General features: G+C 38.0%; 1 protein-coding gene across 3 annotated transcripts in view; it reads right to left on the minus strand.

Annotated features, from left to right (window-relative positions):
• Window positions 1–24,349, minus strand: part of LOC150079241 (transforming growth factor-beta-induced protein ig-h3-like) — a 156,551-nt gene that overhangs the window by 34,528 nt on the left and 97,674 nt on the right. For all 3 annotated transcript variants that reach the window (XM_090382682.1, XM_090382681.1, XM_090382683.1), the window contains 2 exons: window positions 10,147–10,336; window positions 5,265–5,366 (listed from right to left, as the gene is read on the minus strand). In XM_090382682.1, the coding sequence (XP_090238808.1) occupies window positions 5,265–5,366; window positions 10,147–10,336 (292 nt within the window). The remainder of the gene's footprint in view (window positions 1–5,264; window positions 5,367–10,146; window positions 10,337–24,349) is intronic.

Here is a 24,349-nt window from a genome sequence, read left to right on the forward strand (position 1 = left end):
ATTCAATGCCTCCTGTGGTCTTCCGTCAAAAGGATATCAGAAGGATTTTGATGAATCTTGATGCTAAGAAAGCTCCAGGTCCTGATGGTATTTCTCCACTTGTTCTCAAAACCTGTGCTCCTGAACTTACTCCTATTCTTTGCCGCCTTTTTTCACTTTCTTATTCCAAAGGTGTTTTTCCTTCTGCTTGGAAATTTGCTCATATCCAGCCAGTTCCTAAAAAAGATGACAAATCCCTCCCATCCAATTATCGTCCCATTGCAATTACTTCTACTCTTTCTAAAGTAATGGAGAAATCAATTAACTGCCAACTCTTAAACTACCTAGAAACCTTCCGTCTGATCAACGATCAGCAGTATGGATTCCGTCAGTGTCGATCCACTGGAGATATTCTGGCTTATGTTACCCATTTATGGACTAATTCAATGGAAAGGTTCGGTGAAACCCAAGTAGTTGCTCTTGACATCTCAAAGGCTTTTGATCGTGTTTGGCATAAAGGTCTTCTAAACAAGATTCCATCTTATGGTTTTCCAACTGTTTTTAGTAATTGGTTATCCAGTTTTCTCTCTGATCGCTCACTGAGGGTGATGGTAGATGGCTCTCTGTCTTCTAACTTCTCCACTAATGCCGGTGTCCCCCAAGGTCAGTTCTTTCCCCCACTCTTTTCCTCTTGTATATCAATGACCTTCTTCCATTGACTGAAAATCCTATCCATAGTTTTGCCGATGATAGCACATTGCATTCAACTTTCCATTTTGAGAAACCTTGTCCTGCTCAATCAGCTTCAACTTCTCGAAAATCTGCTACCAATTCCTTAAATGCCGATCTTCAGGTAATTCTCCAGTGGGGCAAAGACAACTTAGTTGATTTCAACCCTTCTAAAACTCAGTCTTGTCTTATATCTCGCAAAAAGGATTCTTCTGCTCCTATACTTATCTTTAGTGACACTCCAATTTCTAGGCAAAATGATATATCTCTTTTGGGGATTACCCTGACTTCTAATCTCTCTTGGCACAAGCACATTACAAATATTGCTTCCTCTGCATCTAAAAAACTTTGTTTTCTCTTTCACTCTCGGCGTTACTTTTCTTCCAAACAGCTGCTCACTCTGTATAAATCGCAAATTCGCCCTGCCATGGAATATTGTTCCCATATCTGGGGTGGTGCCCCCAAAACCTCTCTCCGGCTTCTTGATTCCATTCAGAAGAGGGCAGTTAGGTTAATTAATGATTCATCTCTAACAGAGTCTCTCCACTCGCTTTCTCCTAGACACACTGTTTCTGCTGCATGCCTCTTCTACAGATACTTCCATGGGCACTGTTCTTTTGAATTGGCTTCTATAATTCCTGCTCTCTCTTTCAAAACAGTTCGAACACGTGCCACCACCAGCCAACATCCATTTACTGTCCAACTTCAAACCCACAGAACCAACTTTTCATCTTCCTCATTTATTCATTCAACTGCCATTTTCTGGAACAACCTTCCTTCATACGTATTTCCTGAAAATTACAACCTAGAAGTTCAAGTCCAATGTCAACAAATATCTTCTTTCGTCTTCTTAACCTCAAACCCAAGCACGGTACTAAGTACTATAGGTTCTAATACCTCTCGTGTTTGGGGTTCACATAAAAAAAAAAAAAAAAAAAAAATTTCTCGGCCCATAAGCCTAATTTTTCTAGACCTTGTTGCAGTAGCTTAACTTGATTACTGTCATTAACAATCCTGCCAACTTTGTATTGTCTGAAAACTTAGACATTAAGCCTGGTATACCTTTATCAATATCATTAATAAATATTGAAAACAACAATGAGCCAAGCACTGAACCCGGGAGGACCCCTCTAAAAGCATTAGTCTGTGAAGAGCAGTGCCCATTGATTATCACTCTGTCTTTCCTACTCAACCATCCCTTTATCCATAGCAGTAACCTGCCCTTGCTACATTTCACCAGTTTGTAGAGCAGTCTTTTATGTGCAACAGTATCAAAAGTCTTCTTGCAATCCAAGTATATGATATATCTGCAACAAGTCATCTGACACCCATTTAGCTCTAAGCCTGCAATGGTATTTGGTATGAAAATGTAGCTTCTACAATTACATCCCAAATGTGCTTCCCATTCAGAATTTGAAGTTGGTAACTTCATCAGATGGTCCCACTGTACAGAATTTAAAAACTGTCTGAGACTACTCTAGTCAGCATTATGAAAGAAAAGGCCTTTCCCTTTACCCTTAACAGTAGTTACATCTCTAAGTAAACTCCTCTCCCTGTTTTTCAAAATTCCTGGATTCAGCAGGATTAAACTTCAGGCCATATATATAACCAATTCTAGGCATTCTGTAGCAGCAAAGCCTGGTCCTGATTATTTGTAGGTTAGTTCCTCGCACACTAGCAAGGCCTTTGTGGATGATTGTTTTCTACAGAAGCATGTTCAAAGGGCAACTAGAGAGAGTAATACTCTTGATCTGATTATCAGCAGTGATTCTTATGCATTACGAAACTGTAGATAAAGGAACCACTACAGGGCAGTGATAACAGGCGTGTTGATGTGGGATTTACTTAAAGATGTAACTACTATCAGGGGTAAAGGTGACTATGGTGATCTCGGACAGTTTTTAAATTCTAAACTGTGGGCCAACTGATGATGTTACCAATAGCAAATTCTAAATGGGAAGCATTCAAGGAAGTAAGTAAACTTGGAAGCTACTAGGCTTTTCATACAACTAAGAAACACTGTTCAAGGTTTAGGCTTAAATGGATGGCAGATGAACTAATGAGACTTGTGGCAGAGACAAAAAATGCATGGGATGCATATAAATTATCAGTTGATGCAGATGACTATGGTAGATATAAACTAGTCTATAATCAAGTCACAAAGGAGGTTAGGCAAGTGAAGGCAGATTATGAGAAATCTTCAGCAAAGAAAAACAGGAAAGACTTCTTTACTTATGTAAACTCTAGAAAGAAGGGGGTTAATCAGATTGGTCCACTTGACATTTACGATTCGATTGTTGATGTATCTGCTGAGGTAGCTGACAAACTGAGTGAGTATTTTGCATCTACAGTCACACATGAGAAAGTCTGTAGGGAAGTGGAAGCCAGAAGTTTATCAAACTCTGGCAGGGACCTAAATGATTTTGTAATAACTGAGAGCAAAGTGAAGGAAAATTGTTGAAACTGAACATAAAGGCACCTGGGGTAGATGGGATCTATCCAATTATATTAAAGGAGGCAGCAAAGGAAGTGAGCAAACCCTTAGCCATAATTATGAACGCTTCCTTGGACTCAGGGGAGGTCCCCATGAACTGGAGATGTCCAAATGTGTATCCAATTCACAAAGGGGGGGGGGGGGGATCAAAGGTTTTATATAAGATATAACAGATAATTAACCGTGTTAGTCTAACTTCTGTTACAGGGAAAATAATGGAGTCACTGGTTATGGAAGCAATGCAGGATCATCTAAACAAGACTGCAATTACAGTTCAGACACAGCATGAGTTTGTTAAGGGGAAGTCTTGTGTGACCAATCTGACTGGATACTATGATGCGGTCACAATGGAACTGGATGCAAAAAATAATTGTTATTATATACTTGGATTTTAGGAAAGCTTTTGATACTATTGCACATGGAAGACTACTGTACAAAGTGGAGCAGTATGGCATTAAGAGCACGTTGCTACAATGGATAAAAGGGTGGTTGAGAGAGGGGGGAGGGGGTAATCAATGGACACGACTCTTTGTGGACTAATGTTATTAGTGGAGTCCCCCAGGGTTCGATGTTGGGCCCATTGTTGTTTTCTGTATTATATGAGTTTTCATTGATATTGATGAAGGTATATCAGGGTTAATGTCTAAGTTGGCAGACGATATGAAGGTTGGCAGGGTTGTTAATGACAGTAATGATAGTATACTACTGCAACAGGATCTAGTAAAAGTTGAGCAGATGGGCTGATAGGTGACAAATGCAAAGTACTGCATATAGATAGCAGTAACGTACCAACTAGGTAGTACTATACTGAAGGTAGTGGAAAATTAAAAGGACCTGGGAATAATTGTGCAGCCAAATATGAAGTTTTCTGATCAATGCAGACAGGCTTCCACAGCAGCTCATGGTATTTTGTCTATGATATAATAATTTTGACAGCAGGGATAAGGAGGTGATTGTTCCCATGTATAAGGCAGTGGTCAGGTCACACATTGAGTACTGCATACAGGTCTGGAGGCCTCATTTTAGGAAGGATGTAGAGCTGCTGGAACAAGTACAGAGAAGGGCAACAAGATTGGTGAGTGGAACAAAGGGTTACTGTTACCAAGAAAGGCTTAAGTTCTGCAAATTGCAGTGTCTGGAGACTAGGCACCTGTGAGGTGATTGAATTCTGGCATATAAGCCCTTGAATGGTTTGAGCAAGCTCAGTGCTGATGGGATTCTTCATCTTGCTTAGATTAGTTACCTGAGGGGACATAAATTTAAACTGAGGAAAGACAATTATAGAAATTTGTCTTTAGCCACCGGGTGGTTGATAGTTGGAATAAATTTCCATCTGTTGTAGTGGAGGTCAACAACTTAAATAAGTTCAAGACAGAACCAGACAAACATTTGGTATGAAATGGTAAGGTTTTTTTTTTTTGGCTGATGCCGGTTTTCTTGCATCATATGCCTCTGCTAATGCTAGTTTACCAACGTACCTGTCTCTAATTTTTGAAGATTGTGACAGGTTCCCCTGTACGCTTTCATTGATAAAAATCAGAAACAAGAAGAGGATCTGTATCAAGTATCCTTAATAAATATAGCAGGGCATTTCTACTGCATGACTGCCTTCTTTTATCATTCTAAACCCAAACCCAAAACTTTTCCTATAAATTTTGTTTACAGAAAAGTCAACAGAGCTCTCAGTTCTATTGGCAACAAAAGCAAGCTACCAACAGAACTTGTATTGGAAATAAAGATGTCAACAGTTATTACTACACATATTCAAAATAAGACACTTTAAAACTTAAATCAAAATAGCAACTGGTTCTTTTGTAAATATTGTTATCTGTAAAATCTCCAATTTACTAATTTTGTATAATAACTGCACACAATACTCTATCTCAGTAAGAAAAGCTGTAGGACCGAAAAAAAAAAAAAAAAAAGCTTTTATAATTGGATATGCTTGGGGTTTTTTTTTTTTTCAGACAGAGGAATATACTTTAATTGCAGAACACATAATAACTATAAGAGTACTAAAATCATAGTATTTAAAGATCAAATTAAAAATAACGTACAGTACCTGTTAGGGCTGTCATATTCTTGGATAATTTATTCAGTATTTGTGGTGGCAGCTTAGCAACAGCTTTATCAGTTGGAGCAAAAATTGTAAATGGTCCTGATGCTAACAAAATACATAAAGTATTAGTATTAGTAATGGCCATATGGTGCAAGGTGTACATAAGGCTTATGCTGCACCAGCCAAAAAGAAAAAAAAAAAAAAAAAAGGAATAAAATAATAATAAAATAAATAAATAATAAAAGAAAATAGACAACCTATGCATTTTCCTCCTCCCATAGGTAACTATACAGCTGACCCTTGAATTTTCCCAAACTGTCAGCCTCTACCACCCATATAGATAACTTATTCCAGTAATTTATCTTGCTGGCTAAAATGAAACTTCCTGCAATCCAATCTAAACTTCTCCCCCTGAAACTTGAATTTATGGCTCTCTAGTTCCAGAATGATTTAAGTACTTAATATCTCCTGTTTTTTAGGGCATTGCTTGCTAAATTGCACTAAATAAAAGCAAGGTGAAAATCACAACATACAGGGTAACAAAACCTCTTGAGTATTCTTTTAATGCAGTGAATTCATGGATTATAAGAAGCTGAAATCTCACTTTATCTAACTCTGCAGAGAATATGCTTGGGCTCGATTATATTCCATTTGCCTTTAGCAATGGGGACAGCCAGCTCTCTCTCCCAAAACCTATTGATAAACCTACTCCTGAATGTACCCTAACTCAGAAATAGTCAATTAGTAGGAGTTTAGGTGTGATCTGGCCCCTCCCCCAAAGCAATTGAAATCCACTCTTTTTATAATCTTAGAAATTATAGCAAACCACACATCTTTGCATTGCTTGCTGACTGACAACATGCAGGTGGTAAAGTAACCCAGAATTTTTAATTTAATGTTAAAATCAGACTAAATATTAATGTATCAATTTTAATATACACAATGTGACAACTGGAAAATGAGACACCTAAAAAAATAATGATCCCATGTATGAGAAAAACCTTGGTTTATTCAAAGTAACTTTCTCCTATACACACTGCATGCAATGATCACAAAGCAACTGGAATGACTGATGGAGGGTTGTGACTGGTATACTGTTCAATGTTCTTGTCATAGCTCTCTGAATGGTGTTAACGTCATCTCGAAATAACAGCCTTTCAGTGGTGCCTAGAGCTTCAGGAACAAAAAGAAGTCACACAGGGCTAAGTCTGGTGAATATGGTGGTTGCAACAGCACACAGACTTTTTCATTAGTCAAAACTCCCAAACAGTGAAAGCTTTGTGTATTGGTGCATTGTAATGCAAGAGGAACCAATTCCCAACATACTGAGGCTGCATGCAATACTTTGGCCATGAACTCTTTGTGCACAATTCCCTTGGTTTTGATTTTTGACCTTTCTTGATGAACTTTTTTTGGCTTTTGGGAGAGTTCGCCAACTTTCACTCTGCACTTTATCACTTCTTTGTAGGATCGTACTGACAACACATCGTGTCACTGGTAACGATCAATCGAATTCAGGAAGTTGGGTTTGCTTTTGGTGGTCTCAATGAGTTCTCTGCAGTGTTCAACTTTTGCCTCTGATTGACCACCTGCTAATGAACAAGGAACAAACCATGCACAGACGTTTGTTTCCTTCAAATCTTGAGTTATTATTTGTCGAATGGTTTCCTTATTGAAGCACAGACCTTCTGAAATCATTCAGAGCATTCACATAACGCATTGGTAATGATTTCCCACATCTTTTCAATCAACTCTGGCATTCGAACCATTTTTGCTGGCCCCAATGTTTGTGGTCTTACAGTGATTCTCTTCCATGGGCGAAACTTTTATGCCACTTGAACACATATGTACAAGAAAAACAATTCTCTCTTGCTCCAATTGAAATATTTCTGTGGCAATTTTGCCCAGCTGAACTCAACACTTGATGTTTGCTCTTTGTTCCATTATCCCTCCACAACCCAGACACAGGACAGACGTGCAGTTCAGCTCAAACTACATTCTGAAATGGCAGCAATTTCCATTTACCTTGGTTGCAGTGCTCAAGGAACATTTAATGAAATCACTCTTTCATTTCATGTTTGCTTCTAGTAAATGGCAGTGCCAGCACTTTCCTCGTTTTCCAATTGACACTATGTACCTGATATTTCCTAATTCCACTTAAAACACACACACACTGCCCATGTGATATTTGCTCAGTTACCTACGAATGAAAATGCAGTAGTTTCTTCTCAGATAAAATTTTACAAATACACCACTAATGATATTACTAATAAGAAATAAAAGCACAAGACAGACTACAAACTTGAAATTTACTATAGAACTTTCAGTGTATATACACAATTCTCTATTTGTAATAGCAAAATACAGTAGTAGTGTGAACGGAATCAATTTAATTGTATTTCATATTGTGACTACCTTCACAAGTTACCATGTACTGCACTACCTCGAAACACTTCACCAATGGAGAAGAGTATTATTATTATTAGCCATATGGTGCAAGGAAGCCTGAGGTCTATGCTGCACCAGCCAAAAAAAAAATAATTCTGAATTACCCTGCGAGAGAGAGAGAGAGAGAGAGAGAGAGAGAGAGAGAGAGAGAGAGAAGGGAATCACCAAGAAAGAAAGAAAAGAATGATGATATTCAGCTCAAGACCCTAGGGTTCCAAGCCCATATTCACCAGATGGGAGCCCCTGGGGTATTTGTTACTTATTCTCAGTGTATATACTATCACCCAGATGGCAGCATTTCAAGACTTGTTGACCTATCATCAGTGGGTGGGTAGGTAGGTAGGTATGTACCCTGAGTTGGCATGATTGCAACACCAGGAAAGTTCTTTATTTACATTGAAAAGTTCTATACCAATAACGATAATATTTATTTATATTAAACCAGTGATGAGGTATGAATTTTCCATTGATTAAAAAAATCAAAAGGAGTAGATTAGGCAAAATGCACATTAGTAAGAAAACTAATACTAATATTTAGCCCAATTTTAATGTCTAATTCCAAAATTTCAACACAAATATGACAAAAAAATAAAGTCTGGATGATAAACCTAAAAATAAGATAGACCTTGGTGCTTTCAAATTGCAACACCTTATATACAATGTGATCTTTTTATCTTACAAACCCCTCAAAACACTGTGTAAAGTGCCTTCCAATTGTTTGCAAGGCACATTTCTTGGATAGCAAAAGTTACAGCAAATCACAAATGTGTATTTGCACGTTAAGAAATACAGTGTGCTATGTTGTAATCAGATGGAGTTCAAAGATAAAAAAAAAAACATGCTGTAAATGAATGATTGTCGTTTGTTATTTGGTTTTTAGGAGCATTAGGCTAAGGCCATATTGCTCCGGGGATGTGTGGTGGTCATTCCCTGACCTTTCCGCATCCTCCGTATTTGGTGGTCACAGGCTCGAACCCTGGGTCTAATCAAGAAGCGTGTGCTACGCACTGCTGCTCTTGCCCATCTGGCTACGGAGGCACTGTAAATGAATGAATTACTCTCACCAGGAGAAACATGGTGCACGGAAACTGTGGATGCCTGAGTGGTTTGTGAACAGTCTTGGGCCTTGGAGGCCCTCAAATTGAAAGCTTCAATCATTGTCAGTGAGCGAACCCTTGTTTCTGAAGCTGGATGCCTTGCTCTGTGTATACTATATCTAAAAAAATTGCTGTCACCTCATTTACATCAGTGCATCATGAATAGTCAAATGGGACAAGCTTATTTATGAACAGAATTAACTTCCTGATTTGAGGACTTAGTGTCAGACAACGTTAACCACAAAATTGCATTTTTGTCTTGAGACAAATTTAGTTTAACTTTATACAAATAATAATGCATATCATGTCATAGAAATATCCAGTAGTTTACAAGTTAGCCTCCTGAGCTATAAGCACATTTCCAGTAAACCAAAAAAAATGTTAATGGCTTTTTCTTAGTTAATTACAAAAATGTTTACTACAAAATGATTTTGTATTTAACACTGTCTGACACTAAACCCTCGAATTCATCTCACTAATAAGGTGATTCCCTATCTTTATTATTTGTTGGTTCAACTCCCACTCCTCCCATTTGCCTAATTATCCACCCTGATTCCCTTCATATTAAAGGTGGTATTTGTGCATGATGCTATCTTTATGAAAGTGAGTCACCGGGCTCTTTTGATAATGGTGGTGCAGATCAAAAAATAATATAAGCATACTTTTTGAGGCCCTATACCTTTTGGTGTTCCCTGGACACATGCCAAATTAGCCTATACAAAAAGAATGCCTTGCTCGTGCACAAGTCCACTCTGATATTCCTTGCAGACTTTTTAATCTCGAATCTCCTCTTTTTGATCTTCTTTGGTGGCATAATCTCTTTACCCAATTATGTCAAATCCTTTAACCACCTCTGTCATTTTTCCAATTCATGCTTGTTGAAATTCTTTGGTGGCATAATCTCTTTACCCTATAATGTCAAATTCTTTAACCACCTCTGTCATTCTTCCATTTCATGCTAGCTGAAATTATATTTGCTGAGCTAAAATGTTCATCTTACTTTCAATCAAAGCTCCAGTTTTAGTATTAAGCCTATTTAACAAGCCTGAGAGCAGCATAATTAATGTCCATATTACAGTAATAAAACTAATATAAGTGGCAACACTTATTACACTCTGTAACAGCTGACAAAAGAAGTCTGAAAAAGATGCACATATTAAACTAAAGCAATATTAAAATAAAAATTGAATTTTACATTAGTATAGATTGCTTTTCACTGTATCTCCATTAATTTTTTTCCATATTAAATTTATAAGGTCATGAGGATTATTTGCAATTGCCTTCTATATGAATTTCAACAAGTTACTTATTTTCCATATCAATTTCTCCTTGATACTTACAGTTCAATAATATATATAATTTGGTGAGATTCACAGCTTTACTAAAGGAATCAAATGCTGGACATCTGTTAATTTCTAAAATAGCACTGCCAATATAAAATGCACACATTACATCTTCCAAAACATGAAGGACTCCATTAAAAGCCACCTGGTCAGTCTTGGAAATCTTTCTTCCATTAGCAGTCAAAATCTGTAATATCAAAATACCACAATACAATGCTCCATAGCTCATCAAAACTAACAAAAAATAATCGCCAAAACTAACAAAAAACAACTAACTAAAAAATAAATAAATACAGCAAAATTTTTTTTGTTATGTTACTAGGTATTCTTCAGGTGCAATCCTCCTCTATATGTGATCCAAGTACGAAGCACCCAAACTGTCCCAGGAATAAAGTAGACTTAATGCAGTGATTTCCCATTGCTTTTTGTACTTATTTTATATATTGGGCCAGTTCATGTTATGCACAGTTAAAAATCCAAATTCTTGTTTAATTATATTAGCATTAGTAGAGGCATACGATGCAAGAAAGCAAGCTTATGCAGCATCAGCAAAAAAAAAAAAAAACCTCCCATTTCATCCCTCCATTCGTTCCAAATGCCTGTCCAGCTCAGCCTTAAATTTATTTAGGCTATTAGCTTCCACAACAAAAGATGGAAGCCTGTTCCACAAATCACCTACCCGCTGGCTAAAGGCAAATTTCGCACATCTGTTCTACAACTATCTTTCCACAATTTGAAACTGTGTCCCCTCAGGTTCTTAGTCTGAGCAAGATGAAGAATCCCATCAGCATTCAGCTTGCTAAACCCATTCAAAGCCTTATACTCAATCAGATCACCTCGCAGGGGCCTACTCTCCAGGTGCTGCAATTTGCCGAACTTAAGCCTTTCTTGGTAAGAGCACCCCTTTGTTTCCCTCACCAATCTTGTTGCCCTTCTTTGTACTCGTTCTAACAACTCTACATCCTCCAGACCTGTACACAGTGCTCTAGGTGTAGCCTAACCATTGCCATGTATAATGGGATTATCACCTCCCTGTCCCTACTAGCAAAATTCCTATATATCATTGACAAGACTCCATGACCTACCCTGGCAGCCCAGCTGCACTGCTCAGTGAACTTCATATTTGGCTGCACAATTACCCCTCAGGTCTTTTTCACTTTCCACTTCCCTGAGTGTAGTACCACACAGTTGGTACGTTTCTCTTCAGTTCTTGCTACCCATATGCAGTACTTTGCATTTGTCAATGTTAAACTCCAGTTGCCACTTCTCAGCCCATTTTCCCAACTTATCTAGATCCAGTTGGAGTAACATACTGTCATCACTGAACAACACTGACAACCTTTGTATCATCTGCAAACTTGGACATTAAACCTGATATACCTTCATCAATATCATCGATAAATATGCAAAACAACAATGGGCCCAACACCGAACCCTTGGGAACTCCACTAATAACATTTGTCCACGAAGAGCAGTGTCCATTGATTACCGCTCTCTGTTGTCTCCCACTCAACCATCCCTTTATCCATTATAACAGCTTCCCCTTGATGCCATACCTCTCCAATTTGTACAGCAGTCTTCCATGTGCAACAGTATCAGAAGTTTTCCTGAAATCCAAGTATATGATATCAAAATTATTTTTGGCATTCATTTCCTTTGTGACCATATCATAGTAACCAATCATATTGGTCAGACAAGACCTCCCTTTGACAAATCCATGCTGTGCTTAACTATTACTGCAGTCTTGTCTAGATGATCCTGCAATGCTTCTTTAACCAGTGACTCCATTATTTTCCCCAGAACAAGTTAAACTAACAGGTCTGTAGTTACTTGTGTCACCTTTTGAACTTCCTTTGTGAATTGGTGATATATTTGCACACCTCCAGTCCATGGGGACCTCCCCTGAGTCCAAGAAAGCTCTCATAATTATGGCTAAGGGGTTGCTTACTTCCTTTGCTGCCTCTTTTAATATAACTGGATAGATCCCATCCACCCCAGGTGCCTTCCTTATGTTTAACTTCAACAATTTCTCCTCCACTTTGCTCTCAGTTATTAGAAAATCACTTAGTTCCCTGTTAGCATTTGATAAACTTCTGGTGCTCTCCTCATTGAATAACTCCTCATGTGTGAATGTAGATGCAAAATACTCATTCAGTTTAGCAGCCACCTGAGCATGATCATCAATAGTCAACCCATCTATGTTAAGCGGTCCAATCTGATTCATCCTTTTCCTTCTAGAGTTTACATAAGTAAAGAACTCCTTGCTGTTTTTCTTTGCATCCTTTGCCAAAAATTTCTCATAATCTGCCTTCACCTGCCTAACCTCCTTTGTGAATTGATTACAGACTAGTTTATACCTGCCATAGGCTTCTGTGTCACCTGATACTTTATATGCATCCCATACATTCTTCTTCTCTGCCGCTAGCCTCATTAAGTCATCTGACATCCATTTAGGCCTAAACCTTGAACGGTATTTCTTAGTTGGAATGAAAAGCCTATTAGCCTCCAAAATTAAGTCCCTGAAGGCTTTCCATTTAGAATTCACTGTTGGTAACATCATCAGTTGATCCCACTGTACAGAATTTCAAAACTGTCTGAGACCTTTGTAGTCACCTTTATGAAAGCAAAAGCCCTTCCCTTTAGCCTTGATGGTAGGTACATCTTTAAATAATTGCCACATCAATACATTGTGATCAGTGTCGCCCAGTGGTTCCTTGAACTGATTATCACTACTGATAATCAGATCAAGAGTATTACTCCCTCTGGTTGCCTCTCGAACATGTTGGTGTAGAAAACAGTCATCCAATATATCCACATAAGTCTTGCTAGTGAGTGAGTGACCAACTCACAAGTTCCAGTCAATATCTGGAAAGTTAAAATCCCCATTATAAGACATTCTGATTTACTGGCCCACTATTTCTCTGCACAACTGCTCATTATGCTCATCAGATTCATTAGACCTATAACACACACCTACTCTCATTTTTCCTTTCCCAGTGCTTATTTCACACCAAACAGACTCAACACTACATTGTCCACCAGCATCAATTGGATGCACTTCCTTAGATTTTGTGTTTCTTAACTAATAGCATATCCCCCTCCTTACTTCCTATCCTGTCTATCCTTCCTATACACATTGTACTCCCCAAATTCCAACTCTGCACTGCCTATATCTGTGTGACACCACGTCTCTGATATCCCAACAATATCTGCCTTTGATGTCTTGACTAGCACGTCAAGCTCATCACATTTATTAACTAGACTCCTAGCATTGGTGTATATGCAAGTATACATGCACCTGTTCCTGCTCGTAGCCACCCTAACACAGCCCATGTATTTACTTGTTCCACTATGACTCCCAGCAGTCCTGGAAATCTCCATTACCTTGCTTTCCAGTTTGCTGCCCATTCTGATAGAAGCAGAGTTCAAGAATCACTTTTGCTTCTGCCTGCAGCCACTGTTAACCTTTTAGTCTATGTATCCCCCTCACTCTAGCAGTTTTCTGACCCACCTAACACTGCCTCAATAGCATCAGCAAATATTCTTGCACCCTTTCTATTTAAGTGTATCCCATCGCTGTAGAAGCAGTCTCTCCTGTCAACAAGCACAGACCAGGCTGAAAAAAATTCAGCCCCTTGAGCATCACAATCTCTACTCCCTCCTACCGTGTTTGGGCAGAATTGCAGACACTTTCACATTCAACCCTAACTCGTGACTTTTTTTCAACATTGACCTGTACTTGTTGAGTAAATCTACAGATCTCTTACTCTTAATGTCATTAGTTCCAACGTGAACAACACTATCACCTTTTGTGCCCTGAAAAGATGATATCTGCTCTACGTCATCAACTTTTGCTCCTGGCAGACATACCTATATGCAAATATATACTGAAAATTATTCTGGTTATTTAGAGATAACTCAAAGTCAGCAACAAAAACCATATCATTTTAAGTTCCAGTCAACTCTTCCCCATCATGTAGTACGACTGATGATTTTGAGGTTATGATGAACATCATGGCGAGATCCAATCTTCCTTACATTTTGAGGGTACAATTGTACAAAACTGGGTGCAAAATGTTTTGCAACAGCAATTTTCTTATGCGAGTATTCTTACAGAGCCAATACTAATTCTTTTAAGCTTTGATATTTATTAAGACTCCTTTCATAGTAGCTCTTCTTTCAAAAAGTTTTTAAAGAGGGTAAAGAAATGTTACTTTTCTTTATACATTTTCTTGTTAGTTACTAATCTTCGCCTGGTCACATCAGACACTGCTCCTGTGTCCCCGTGGCTGGGCCAGAAACCTGGAAGGAATAAGACTCTTACCCCAGAGCTAAAAGGAACAAACTATGGAGTACAATAACTACCCTCCACTTGAGCACAGATGCTCAAGTGGAGGGTAGTTATTGTTATTCTTTTCCCAACTTAAGGGAAATTGAACGTGACACATCACAGTTGAAAAGACTATATACTGACATACTACAACAGGAATGCCCAACATTCCTTATTATTCTCTCTTTGCCAAAGAAATGTACGTGTACCCTATCTTTGTTTTTCATATAAAAAAAAAAAAAAGTCTAGAAAACACTGCAGGTGATCTATTCATTGAAACCAAGAGTCGTAAGCAGTCAGAGACCCTACTTAAACTTTCAAACATTGGCGGTAATATCTGTAAGTTACTCCCATATGCATTTGACTGGTTTGAAATACATTAAAAGGAGTAATTGCAGAATGGGACCTTTTGAATGTCACAGAGGATGAACTAGTCCAGGAGCTGCAAGATCAAAAGGTCACGAAAGCTAAATGCATCATGAGCAGAAAGGATGGCGAACTTGTTCTCACACAAAATATCATACTTACATTTGGTACTCCAAATTTACCTTACAATGTTAAAGTTGGTTACCTCAATTGCCAAGTAAGACATCATATCCCTAATTCAATAAGATGTTACAGGTGCCAAAAATTTGTTCACGCACAAATGGTTTGTCGAGGAGATTCAACGTCCAAACTGTAAAGGCCAACATCCAGAACCTGTGAATTTTGGAAAAATGGAAAAAAAAGATTCAAAAATATAAAGTTGAACTAAAAAGTCACCAATCAGCAAACCAAAGAAAGTAATGCTCAATACAGCAAAAACAGACCTATGCAGAAGAAGCAAAAAAAATACCAGTCAACAGTAGCACAAACTGAAGTCTCAGTTCCACCAACAACGTCTATTGCAGACAACACTATCATCTTCACAGCAGTCTTCTAAGGAACAGTGCATAGCAGGTATTATTGGGCCATAGCAGGTATTAATTGAGAGAGTATTATTGGGTCACGTTAATAATACTCTAATCACTGGTTGGCCAACTGCAACCCATACACCAAAAGACCCTGAAAAAATTAAAACATCAGATCTAATAAAGAGGACTCAGTTGAATATATTGAACATGGATGTACATTAGCATTAGCATTAGCAGAGGCATATGATGCAAGAAAGCAAGCTTATTCAGCATCAGCCAAAAAAAAAAAAAAAAACCCACTCCCATTTCACCCCTCCGTTCGTTCGAAATACCTGTCCAGTTGAGCTTTAAATTTGTTTAGGCTATCAACTTCAACAACAAGTGATGGAAGTCGGTTCCACCAACCAACCACCCGCTGGCCAAAGGCAAATTTCCGCACATCTATCCGACATCCGTCCTTCCTCAATTTGAATTTATGCCCTCTGAGGTGATTATTCTGAGAAAGATGAAGAATCCCATTGGCATTGAGCATGCTCAAACCATTCAAAGCCTTATACACCTCTATCAGATCACCTCGCCGGTGCCTAGTCTCCAAACTCTGTAATTTGCAAAACTTAAGCCTTTCTTCGTAAGAACAACCCTTTGTTCCATTTACTAATCTTGTTGCCCTTCTCTGTACCCGTTCCAGCAGCTCTACATCCTTCTTGAAATGAGGCCTCCAGACCTGTATACAGTACTCAAGATGTGGCCTTACCATTGCCTTATACAAGGGAATAATCACCTCCTTATCCCTGCTAGAAAAATTCCTGTATATCATTGACAAGACACCATGAGCTACTCTTGCAGCTCGTCTGCACTGCTCAGAGAACTTCATATCTGCCTGCACAATTACCCCCAGGTCCTTTTCATTCTCCACCACTGTCAGTGTAGTACAGCAGAGTTGATACGTTGCTCTGGGGTTACTGTTTCCCATATGCAGCACTTTACATTTGTCGATGTTAAACCTCATTTGCCACCTCTCAGCCCATCTGTTCAACCTTTCCAGATCCTGTTGCAGCAGCTTAGCGTCAGTATTGTCCTTAACGACCCTGCCAACCTTTGTATCATCTGCAAACTTGGACATTAAACTTGATATCCCATCATCAATATCATTCATAAACACCGAAAACAACAACGGACCCAACACTGAACCTTGAGGAACTCCACTAATAACATTAGTCCACGTTGAGCAGTGTCCATTGATTACCACTCTCTGTCTTCTGCCACTCAACCATCCCCTTATCTATAGCAGCAATTTGCCTCCAATGCCACACTGCTCCAATTTGTGCAGCAGTCTTCCATGTGCAACAGTATCAAAAGCCTTTCTAAGATCCAAATATATAATATCAAAGTTATTCCCTGCATCCAGTTCTTTTGTGACTACATCATAGTATCCAATCAAATTGGTCAGGCAAGACCTGCCCTTAACAAAACCATGCTGCGTCTGAGCTATAACTGAATTCTTGTCTAGATGATCCTGCAGTGCTTCTTTAACCAGTGCCTCCATTAATTTACCTGGAACAGAAGTTAAACTAACAGGTCTATAATTACTTGTGTCAGCCTTTGATCCTCCTTTGTGAATTGGGGTTACATTTGCACATCTCCAGTCTATGGGTACCTCCCCTGAGTCCAAAGAAGCTCTCATAATTATGGCTAGGGGTTTGCATACTTCCTTTGCTGCCTCCTTTAATATAACTGGATAGATCCCATCCACCCCAGGTGCCTTTTTTATGTTTATCCTCAACAATCTCTCCTCCACTTTCCTCTCAGTTATTACAAAATCATCCAGCTCACTGCCAATGTTTACTTTACCTACATCATTCTCCTTCCTGAATAACTCCTCATGCGTGAATGTAGATGCAAAATACTCGTTTAGATTGTTAGCCACCTGAGCAGGATCCTCAACTGTTGAACCATCAATATCCAGTGGACCAATCTGATTCATCCCTTTCCTTTTCGAGTTCAAGTATGTAAAGAACTCTTTTCTGTTTTTCTTTGCATCCTTTGCCAAGGATTTTTCATAGTCTGCCTTTGCCTGCCTAATCTCCTTTGTGACTTGGTTACAGACCAACTTATATCTATCATAGGCTTCCATGTCACCCATTAATTTGTATGTATCCCATGCATTTTTCTTCTCTGCCACATGTCTCATTAGTTCATCTGACAACCATTTAGGCCTAAACCTTGAACAATATTTCTTAGTTGGTATGTAAAGCCTGGTAGCCTCCAAGATTAGTTCCTTGAATGCTTCCCATTTTGAGTTTGCTGTTGGTAACATCATCAGTTGGTCCCACTGTATAGAATTTAAATACTGTCTCAGACCATCATAGTCGCCTTTACGAAAACAAAAACCCTTCCCTTTACCTCTGATGGTAGTTACCTCCTTGAGTAAATCCCACTTCAACACACTGTGATCACTGCCACCTAGTGGTTCATTTATCTGCAGGTTCTTAATGCATGAAGAATCACTACTGATAATCAGATCAAGAGTATTGCTCCCTCTTGTTGCCTCACGAACATGCTGATGTAGAAAACAATCATCCAATAAATCCACAAAAGCCTTGCTAGTGTGCGAGTGACCAACCCACAAATGGCATGACAACACTGCCCAAGATGAGCCCATCTTGGATCTATATGCAGAAGATGATATGGACACTTGATGTCCTACCTTCCCAACAAAAGAGATAATGAGACTGGACTGAACAGACTGAATCAAACTTAATCCACAAACACAAATAACAGATTGCAATGTACAACAAGATTGTAGAGACTTATGTAGCAATATTGATGATATCCATGTTCTTATCAAGCAGTACAGTTCAAGCATAAGTCGCAAAGAAACCAAACTTATTTCACAGGTGACTCCAAAAATCAAGTAGTACACTATCTACCAACAACTCAGAAATAATGTGACTACTGAGCATGGACATGTAGCTATTCTTGTGAACTCTAATATTCCCGTCAAATATATTTCCCTAAACCTCTTTAGATGTTGTAGTTGTAAGAATATTTTTGGGATTCATGTTAACTGTAGCTTCAATCTACTTATCAACAAACAAAGAATATATTTATGGTGACCTGGAGAAACTTCTTATACAGATTCCTCCCCCTTTTTGTTTATTCTGAAATTTTAATGCCCACTATCCACTATAGGGCTCTTCACATAGAGATAAGTGACGGAACGTATTGAATTGCTTCTCAAAAAAACATGATTTAATGTTACTGAATACGGGCATTGATACTTACATCCACTGGTACAACCACAGTTACAGATGTTACAATCTGCTTCCCATTATTGTTTCCATGTATCTAGTGGTCAAAATTGGACAAACTGCTAAATAGTGAACACTACCACCATTGTTTGTGAAATCCAAACAACTAGTATCAAACAGACAGAAAGCCACACCAAATGGAAATTTTCTGAGGCTAATTAGAATTTATTCACTTCCAGTGCCTTCACTGATGACCAAATGCTAATATAAACAAGCTAATCATTATCATAAACATGCTAATCAGTAGACAAATGATGCCTGACAACTTTTTAAAAAAGAGAAGAAGAATAGGACATGGAATTTGTTTTGTAAGCACCTAACAACTGAAAACCTGATAAATTTCAAAAAAACTTAAGCTAAGGCTCTACTCATAAGGAAAAAAGCTAAAAAAGACTCGTGGATTCAGTTTGTCTCTACTATAACGAAGGATACAGATAGCAGAATAATCTGGAATAAGATTAAAAAACTGAATGGTAAATTTCCACCACTATCCTTTTCGTTTCTGAGCTAGAACAGACAAGATTTATTATCTTCACTGGTAATAGCAAATGCTCTGGCAGAAATGTTTGCAAAAATTTCAGATATACCTATATATGAACCATCTTTTCAAGGGAAAAAAATAAAGGCTGAAAAATGCAAACTAAATTTTAACACTAGAGTACTCCTTTTATATAATCAGTCATTCGCAATACTAGAACTAAGAGAAGTCCTAAACAAATCAACAAACAGCACACCAGATCCTGGTGGGGATTTACTATCTCATGTTGCAACATCTAAATAATGAAGCACTAAACTATTTATTACCTTCTGTAAATGAGGACTTCTCTGAAAGCTATCCTGGCTTATGGCATTGTTCAATACTCTTAGCATTCCCTACACCCGGAAAAGATCAGATGGATTTGCACAACTATAGACCGATATCTCTTTCTAGCTGCTTAGGCAAAACTAGTATAATATCTGGAATCCCATGCAATCATCCCCAAAAAAATCAATGTCTTCTGGGGGGAAAAAAAACTGCATTAAACCCTATGGTTAAAGCTGAGTCTAACATAAGAAATGCTTTTATTCAGAAAGAATATCTTGTTATGGTATGCCTGGATATCAAAAATGCCTTTGATACCATCTGACACTATGGCATCCTCCATGACTTATATACCACAGGCCTTCAAGGTCAACTACCAATAATCATACAGAGTTTTCTTATAAACAGAACCTTCCAAGTGCATAATCACAATGCAGTTTCACAAACTTTTGTCCAGAAAGAAGGTGTGCCGCAGGGATCGGTGCTCAGTGCTATGCTCTTTGTGCTCAGAATAAATAACATGGTACAGAAATTTTCAGCTAATGTTGATATCTACAAAGACGACCTTACAATATCTTGCCATTCACAGAATGTATTCTGCTGAGAAAGAGTTACAACTTGCAAAAAACAAAATAGTGTCATAGACTTCACATAATAGTTACCATCTATTAATTTCTGCAAAAAGCATCAGCTACATCCGGAACCTGAATGCCTGCTGGGAACTCAGCCAATACCACTTACGAATAGCATCCAATTCTTAGGTCTAGTAATCGATACCAAACTCAGATTCCAGAACATATATTGCAAATATACATTACTTGTATGAAAAAACTAAACATACTAAAGTTATCTCATCTATGATATGGAGGTGGCTATATGCTCCTTCACTTACCGAGCTATGATCAGATCCTGATTACGAAGAGCCAATTAATGACTCTGCACGCAAAAAAATTAACGACTCTGCATGTATTAAAATATCTCAATCCACTACAACACAGTGTTCTCAGAATTGCTATTGGGCATTCAAAGTCTCTGTACAGTTGCCAATAAACCTACATTTCACCTTAGGAGATAAATGTTACTTCTTAATTATGCAGTCAAAATCCATAGTTGCCCTTCCCATCTGGAAACACCTCTATGATCCTCCATGAATAAACCTTTACAAAAATAAACCTGCAGGAATCTGACTACAAGAGACAATGCAGCAATGGAATATACAACTGACTAGCATATTTCAAGACAAAGAACCAGTGCAATCCCCATGGAAAATAAGAGTACCACTATGTGATAGCTACTTCTGTCACTGGGTGAAACACTTGCTGAATGCTCCATGCCTTAATCAATGCACAAGCTCTGCAAATCTATACTAATGGCTCCAAAACTGATACAGATGTGGGAGTTGCAATGGTTCAGTCTCACTACTGCATGAATGCAGTGTTTTTACGGCAGAACTTTGTGCTATTAAAATGGCTTTAACTCTACTTACTAACTTCTCTAGCTCACAACCCATAATCTACACAGACTCTCTGATTGCAGTGATGGCCCTGGAAAACAATGTTCGAAATTCGCATCCACTGTTGAGGCAAATCAGGTAACGAATATTTCGACTCAATGCCAACAAACAGACCATTACATTTTGCTGGATTCCCGGGCACATTGGAATATCAGGAAACGAACATGCAAATTAAGCAGCAAGAAACCTTATAGACATTGATCCCATTCTGATTCCTACCACTGATTATAAACTGTTCATACAACAAATGTGTAATGAACAGTGGGCCCAAATGTGGGGCACCCAAACTGGTAACAAATTATTATGAATAAAGCAGAAACCACAATTATGGATATCCACCTTCCGACAAAATAGGTATGAAAAAGTTGTATAGGGGAGAACAAGAATTGGCCATATATCTTAACACACCTCTTCTTATGCTGAGTGATCATCCACCACACTGCTTACATTGCCATTCTTTACTTACTGTAAAAACACATCCTTCTGGAATGTACTCACTATCATACTGCTAGAATCTCTTCATTCTGATCCCTTGCTAACACATAACCAAACCACCTTGTCTAAGCAACATTATTGGAGATGACACCCATATAAATGAGTTGTTCACCTATCTAAAAGCAATCAATTTATATAACTACTTCTGAATTCCTTTCCTTACCATACTGATCACTATTTCAAAGTTGTAGGTGCAATTTGGCCCTTGCACCACTATCCTCCACTCCAACAACAATAACCACAAATGTGGGAACAATATTCCATGGTAGGACAGATTTGAGATTTGTACAGAATAGCTGTTTAGAAAAAAGTAATGCCAAGAACAAAAGAAAAAAAACCCAGTTTTTCAGATGCAGTGGAAGCAATATTTGTGATGTGAATATTTATATCTTGCACAACTGTAACCCAAATGAAATTGTTTTATTCATGGGGGGGACAGGGTGTTGCACAAATTTATTTATTGTTTTAGAAGGGGAGGGGAGGGGGGTCATGGAATCATAAAGTGTGAAAACCCCAGCCTACACCATAAGGTCTGGAGGACAATCATGAATCTCCTCCACAATGTGAGTCTGCACTGCTCCAGATGTGATATTTGCAATGCTCCAGAAATGTTTAAAGACACTGAATACAGGAATGTAACATACTTGTCACTGAAGAGAACCCATGCCCTATTTAAAAGTGCATTAAAGTATAGCAGTGGTGGTTCAATGGATCAAACCTTTTGTAGTCTGTGTCCTGATAAATTGCAAATAACAGCTGGCTTGTATGGGCTTAGTTTCAAATTTTCTGCCATATGACGATGTAATGTTCCACAACTCATTTGTAATTCACTTGATTTTGTACATTTTTTTTTGTTAATCTCAGAGCAGATTAACAAAAAAATATGTACAAAATTAACAATGGATGACGGTTGTACTACATCTGTTATTGACATTGGAAAATGATTTCTTCTCCCACATGTGCAAATTTTAATTTTATGGTGCAGCTTTAAAAAAAAATTTCTCTAAACTAATTTTGAATCGCCATCAGTTTTGCAAGTGTTATGTCTTTCACAAAATCATACTGTAGCGCAGCAACAAGTCATTCAAGTGAAAATGGACTATTGTAAGTCATGTTAGTGACTTGTTAAAATATATATAAAATTTATTAATTTAATAAGATTACTGGAATAACAAGGCACACAAATATCAGGGTTACACTGAGCCTCCCCCAGAACCTGTGAGAAATAAAAAAATAAATGAAAATGAAATATACCGGAATTGCACTTCCCTGAATGTCCTGAAACTTATGAGACACCCTGTAGAATCCAGATAATCCCAATCACACAATTTACCCTCAATCTATTGCTCACCAACAATGCTTCAAAAAAGTACATAGCTAATTATCCTTTAAGTACTTCAAATCACAACTTTCTGATGGTCATTCTCAGTCTCATATCATTTGGAAATTACAACAGTGCAAAACAGGATGACCTATGTGATTTATAATCTTTTTCTTTGGTTGGACTATTGCTTAAATCTCCTTATTCTAACATTTGTTCAGATCATGTAAATGAAATTATTCTCGTAAGGATGAAATCCTATGTTCAAAATCAGTCTCTCCCCCCCAAAAGCATTAAGGTCATTCAGGACAAGCATATAGCATATCACACTTGGTGGGTGGCATCAAAATTTCCAGCATCATTTATAGAAATTTGTTTATTTCAGGTTTTCTTCTATAGTTATCAGTTCTCCAATCTAGGACTGTTATAGATCAATCCTTTCTTCTTTCATAATAGTTTCTGGTAGATTTTAACTCTAAAAAGCAAAAGAACCAATACAGAAAACATCTGTTGTTTCACCAATTTCTTTATCTTCAATGACACTGAGTTACTAAAAACTTGTCCACAAAAAGTCTCAAATTTAAAAATGTGCACAGCACAATTAATGATGATCTACTACCTTGGTATTTATAAACCTTCATTTTTTAGTGGGAATATGTAAATCATTTGTTCAGCTGGAAGTAATTCGTTATAAAGCCCAAGCTCAAGCCCAGGGTTGTATGGTTTTTCATCAGCTCTTTCAAACAAAGTCCATGAAAATTGTTCCTCTGCTAACAGATTATTTCTATACTTCAGCAAGCAATGGGGTTCAAATCCAGGTCTTTTTCACATGGTATGAGAGAACAGTGACACTATTCACTGTATCCATGAGAGCACTGACGCAGTGTACATTAAAATCAAAATTAGTATTCCTTACCCATTTTTTGATCATGGAGAGACTTCTGTTTTCACGGAAGACTAAGCATGAAGTACTTGCCATTAAAGTCTTCCTCATACAGTTGCCCTTTTGACAAACTCACATTGTGAGATGCCCATCTCTGAGCCCCTTTCAAGAAGCAAAATGTCTTTTTTCACATGAGGTCTAAATACTTAGACACTTCCAAATGTTATTGTAACATTGCCTTATACAGGCAATTGTAAGACCACATTATGACCTCCTATCTCTACAAGATACTGTTCGATAAATCGATAGGACACCATGGGCTTTCCCAGCCACTGTTTACATTGCTCAGAGAAATACACAGATCTTTTCTTCTTCTTCTACTGTTTTTCATTCAGCTGCACTAAGGGAAGAATTATTTTGCAGTTGCTATTACCCAAGTGTAAGAACTTCCATTTTGCTGCATTAAAATATAGCTACCACTTTTCTAACCATTTTTGAAGTCTGTTCAAGTCATCCTGAAGGATGCACTACTTGGCACTGTTCATTAACAACTCTCCCAATCTTTACATTGTTTGCAAATTTTGACATCATTCCATTTATCTCTTTGTCAATGTTGTTTATAAAAATCAGAAACAACCATGGACCAAGAACC

Source organism: Mastigoproctus giganteus, chromosome 10 (genome assembly GCF_048544385.1).
Source record: "Mastigoproctus giganteus isolate SK-2022 chromosome 10, ASM4854438v1, whole genome shotgun sequence".
NCBI lineage: Eukaryota > Metazoa > Arthropoda > Arachnida > Uropygi > Thelyphonidae > Mastigoproctus > Mastigoproctus giganteus.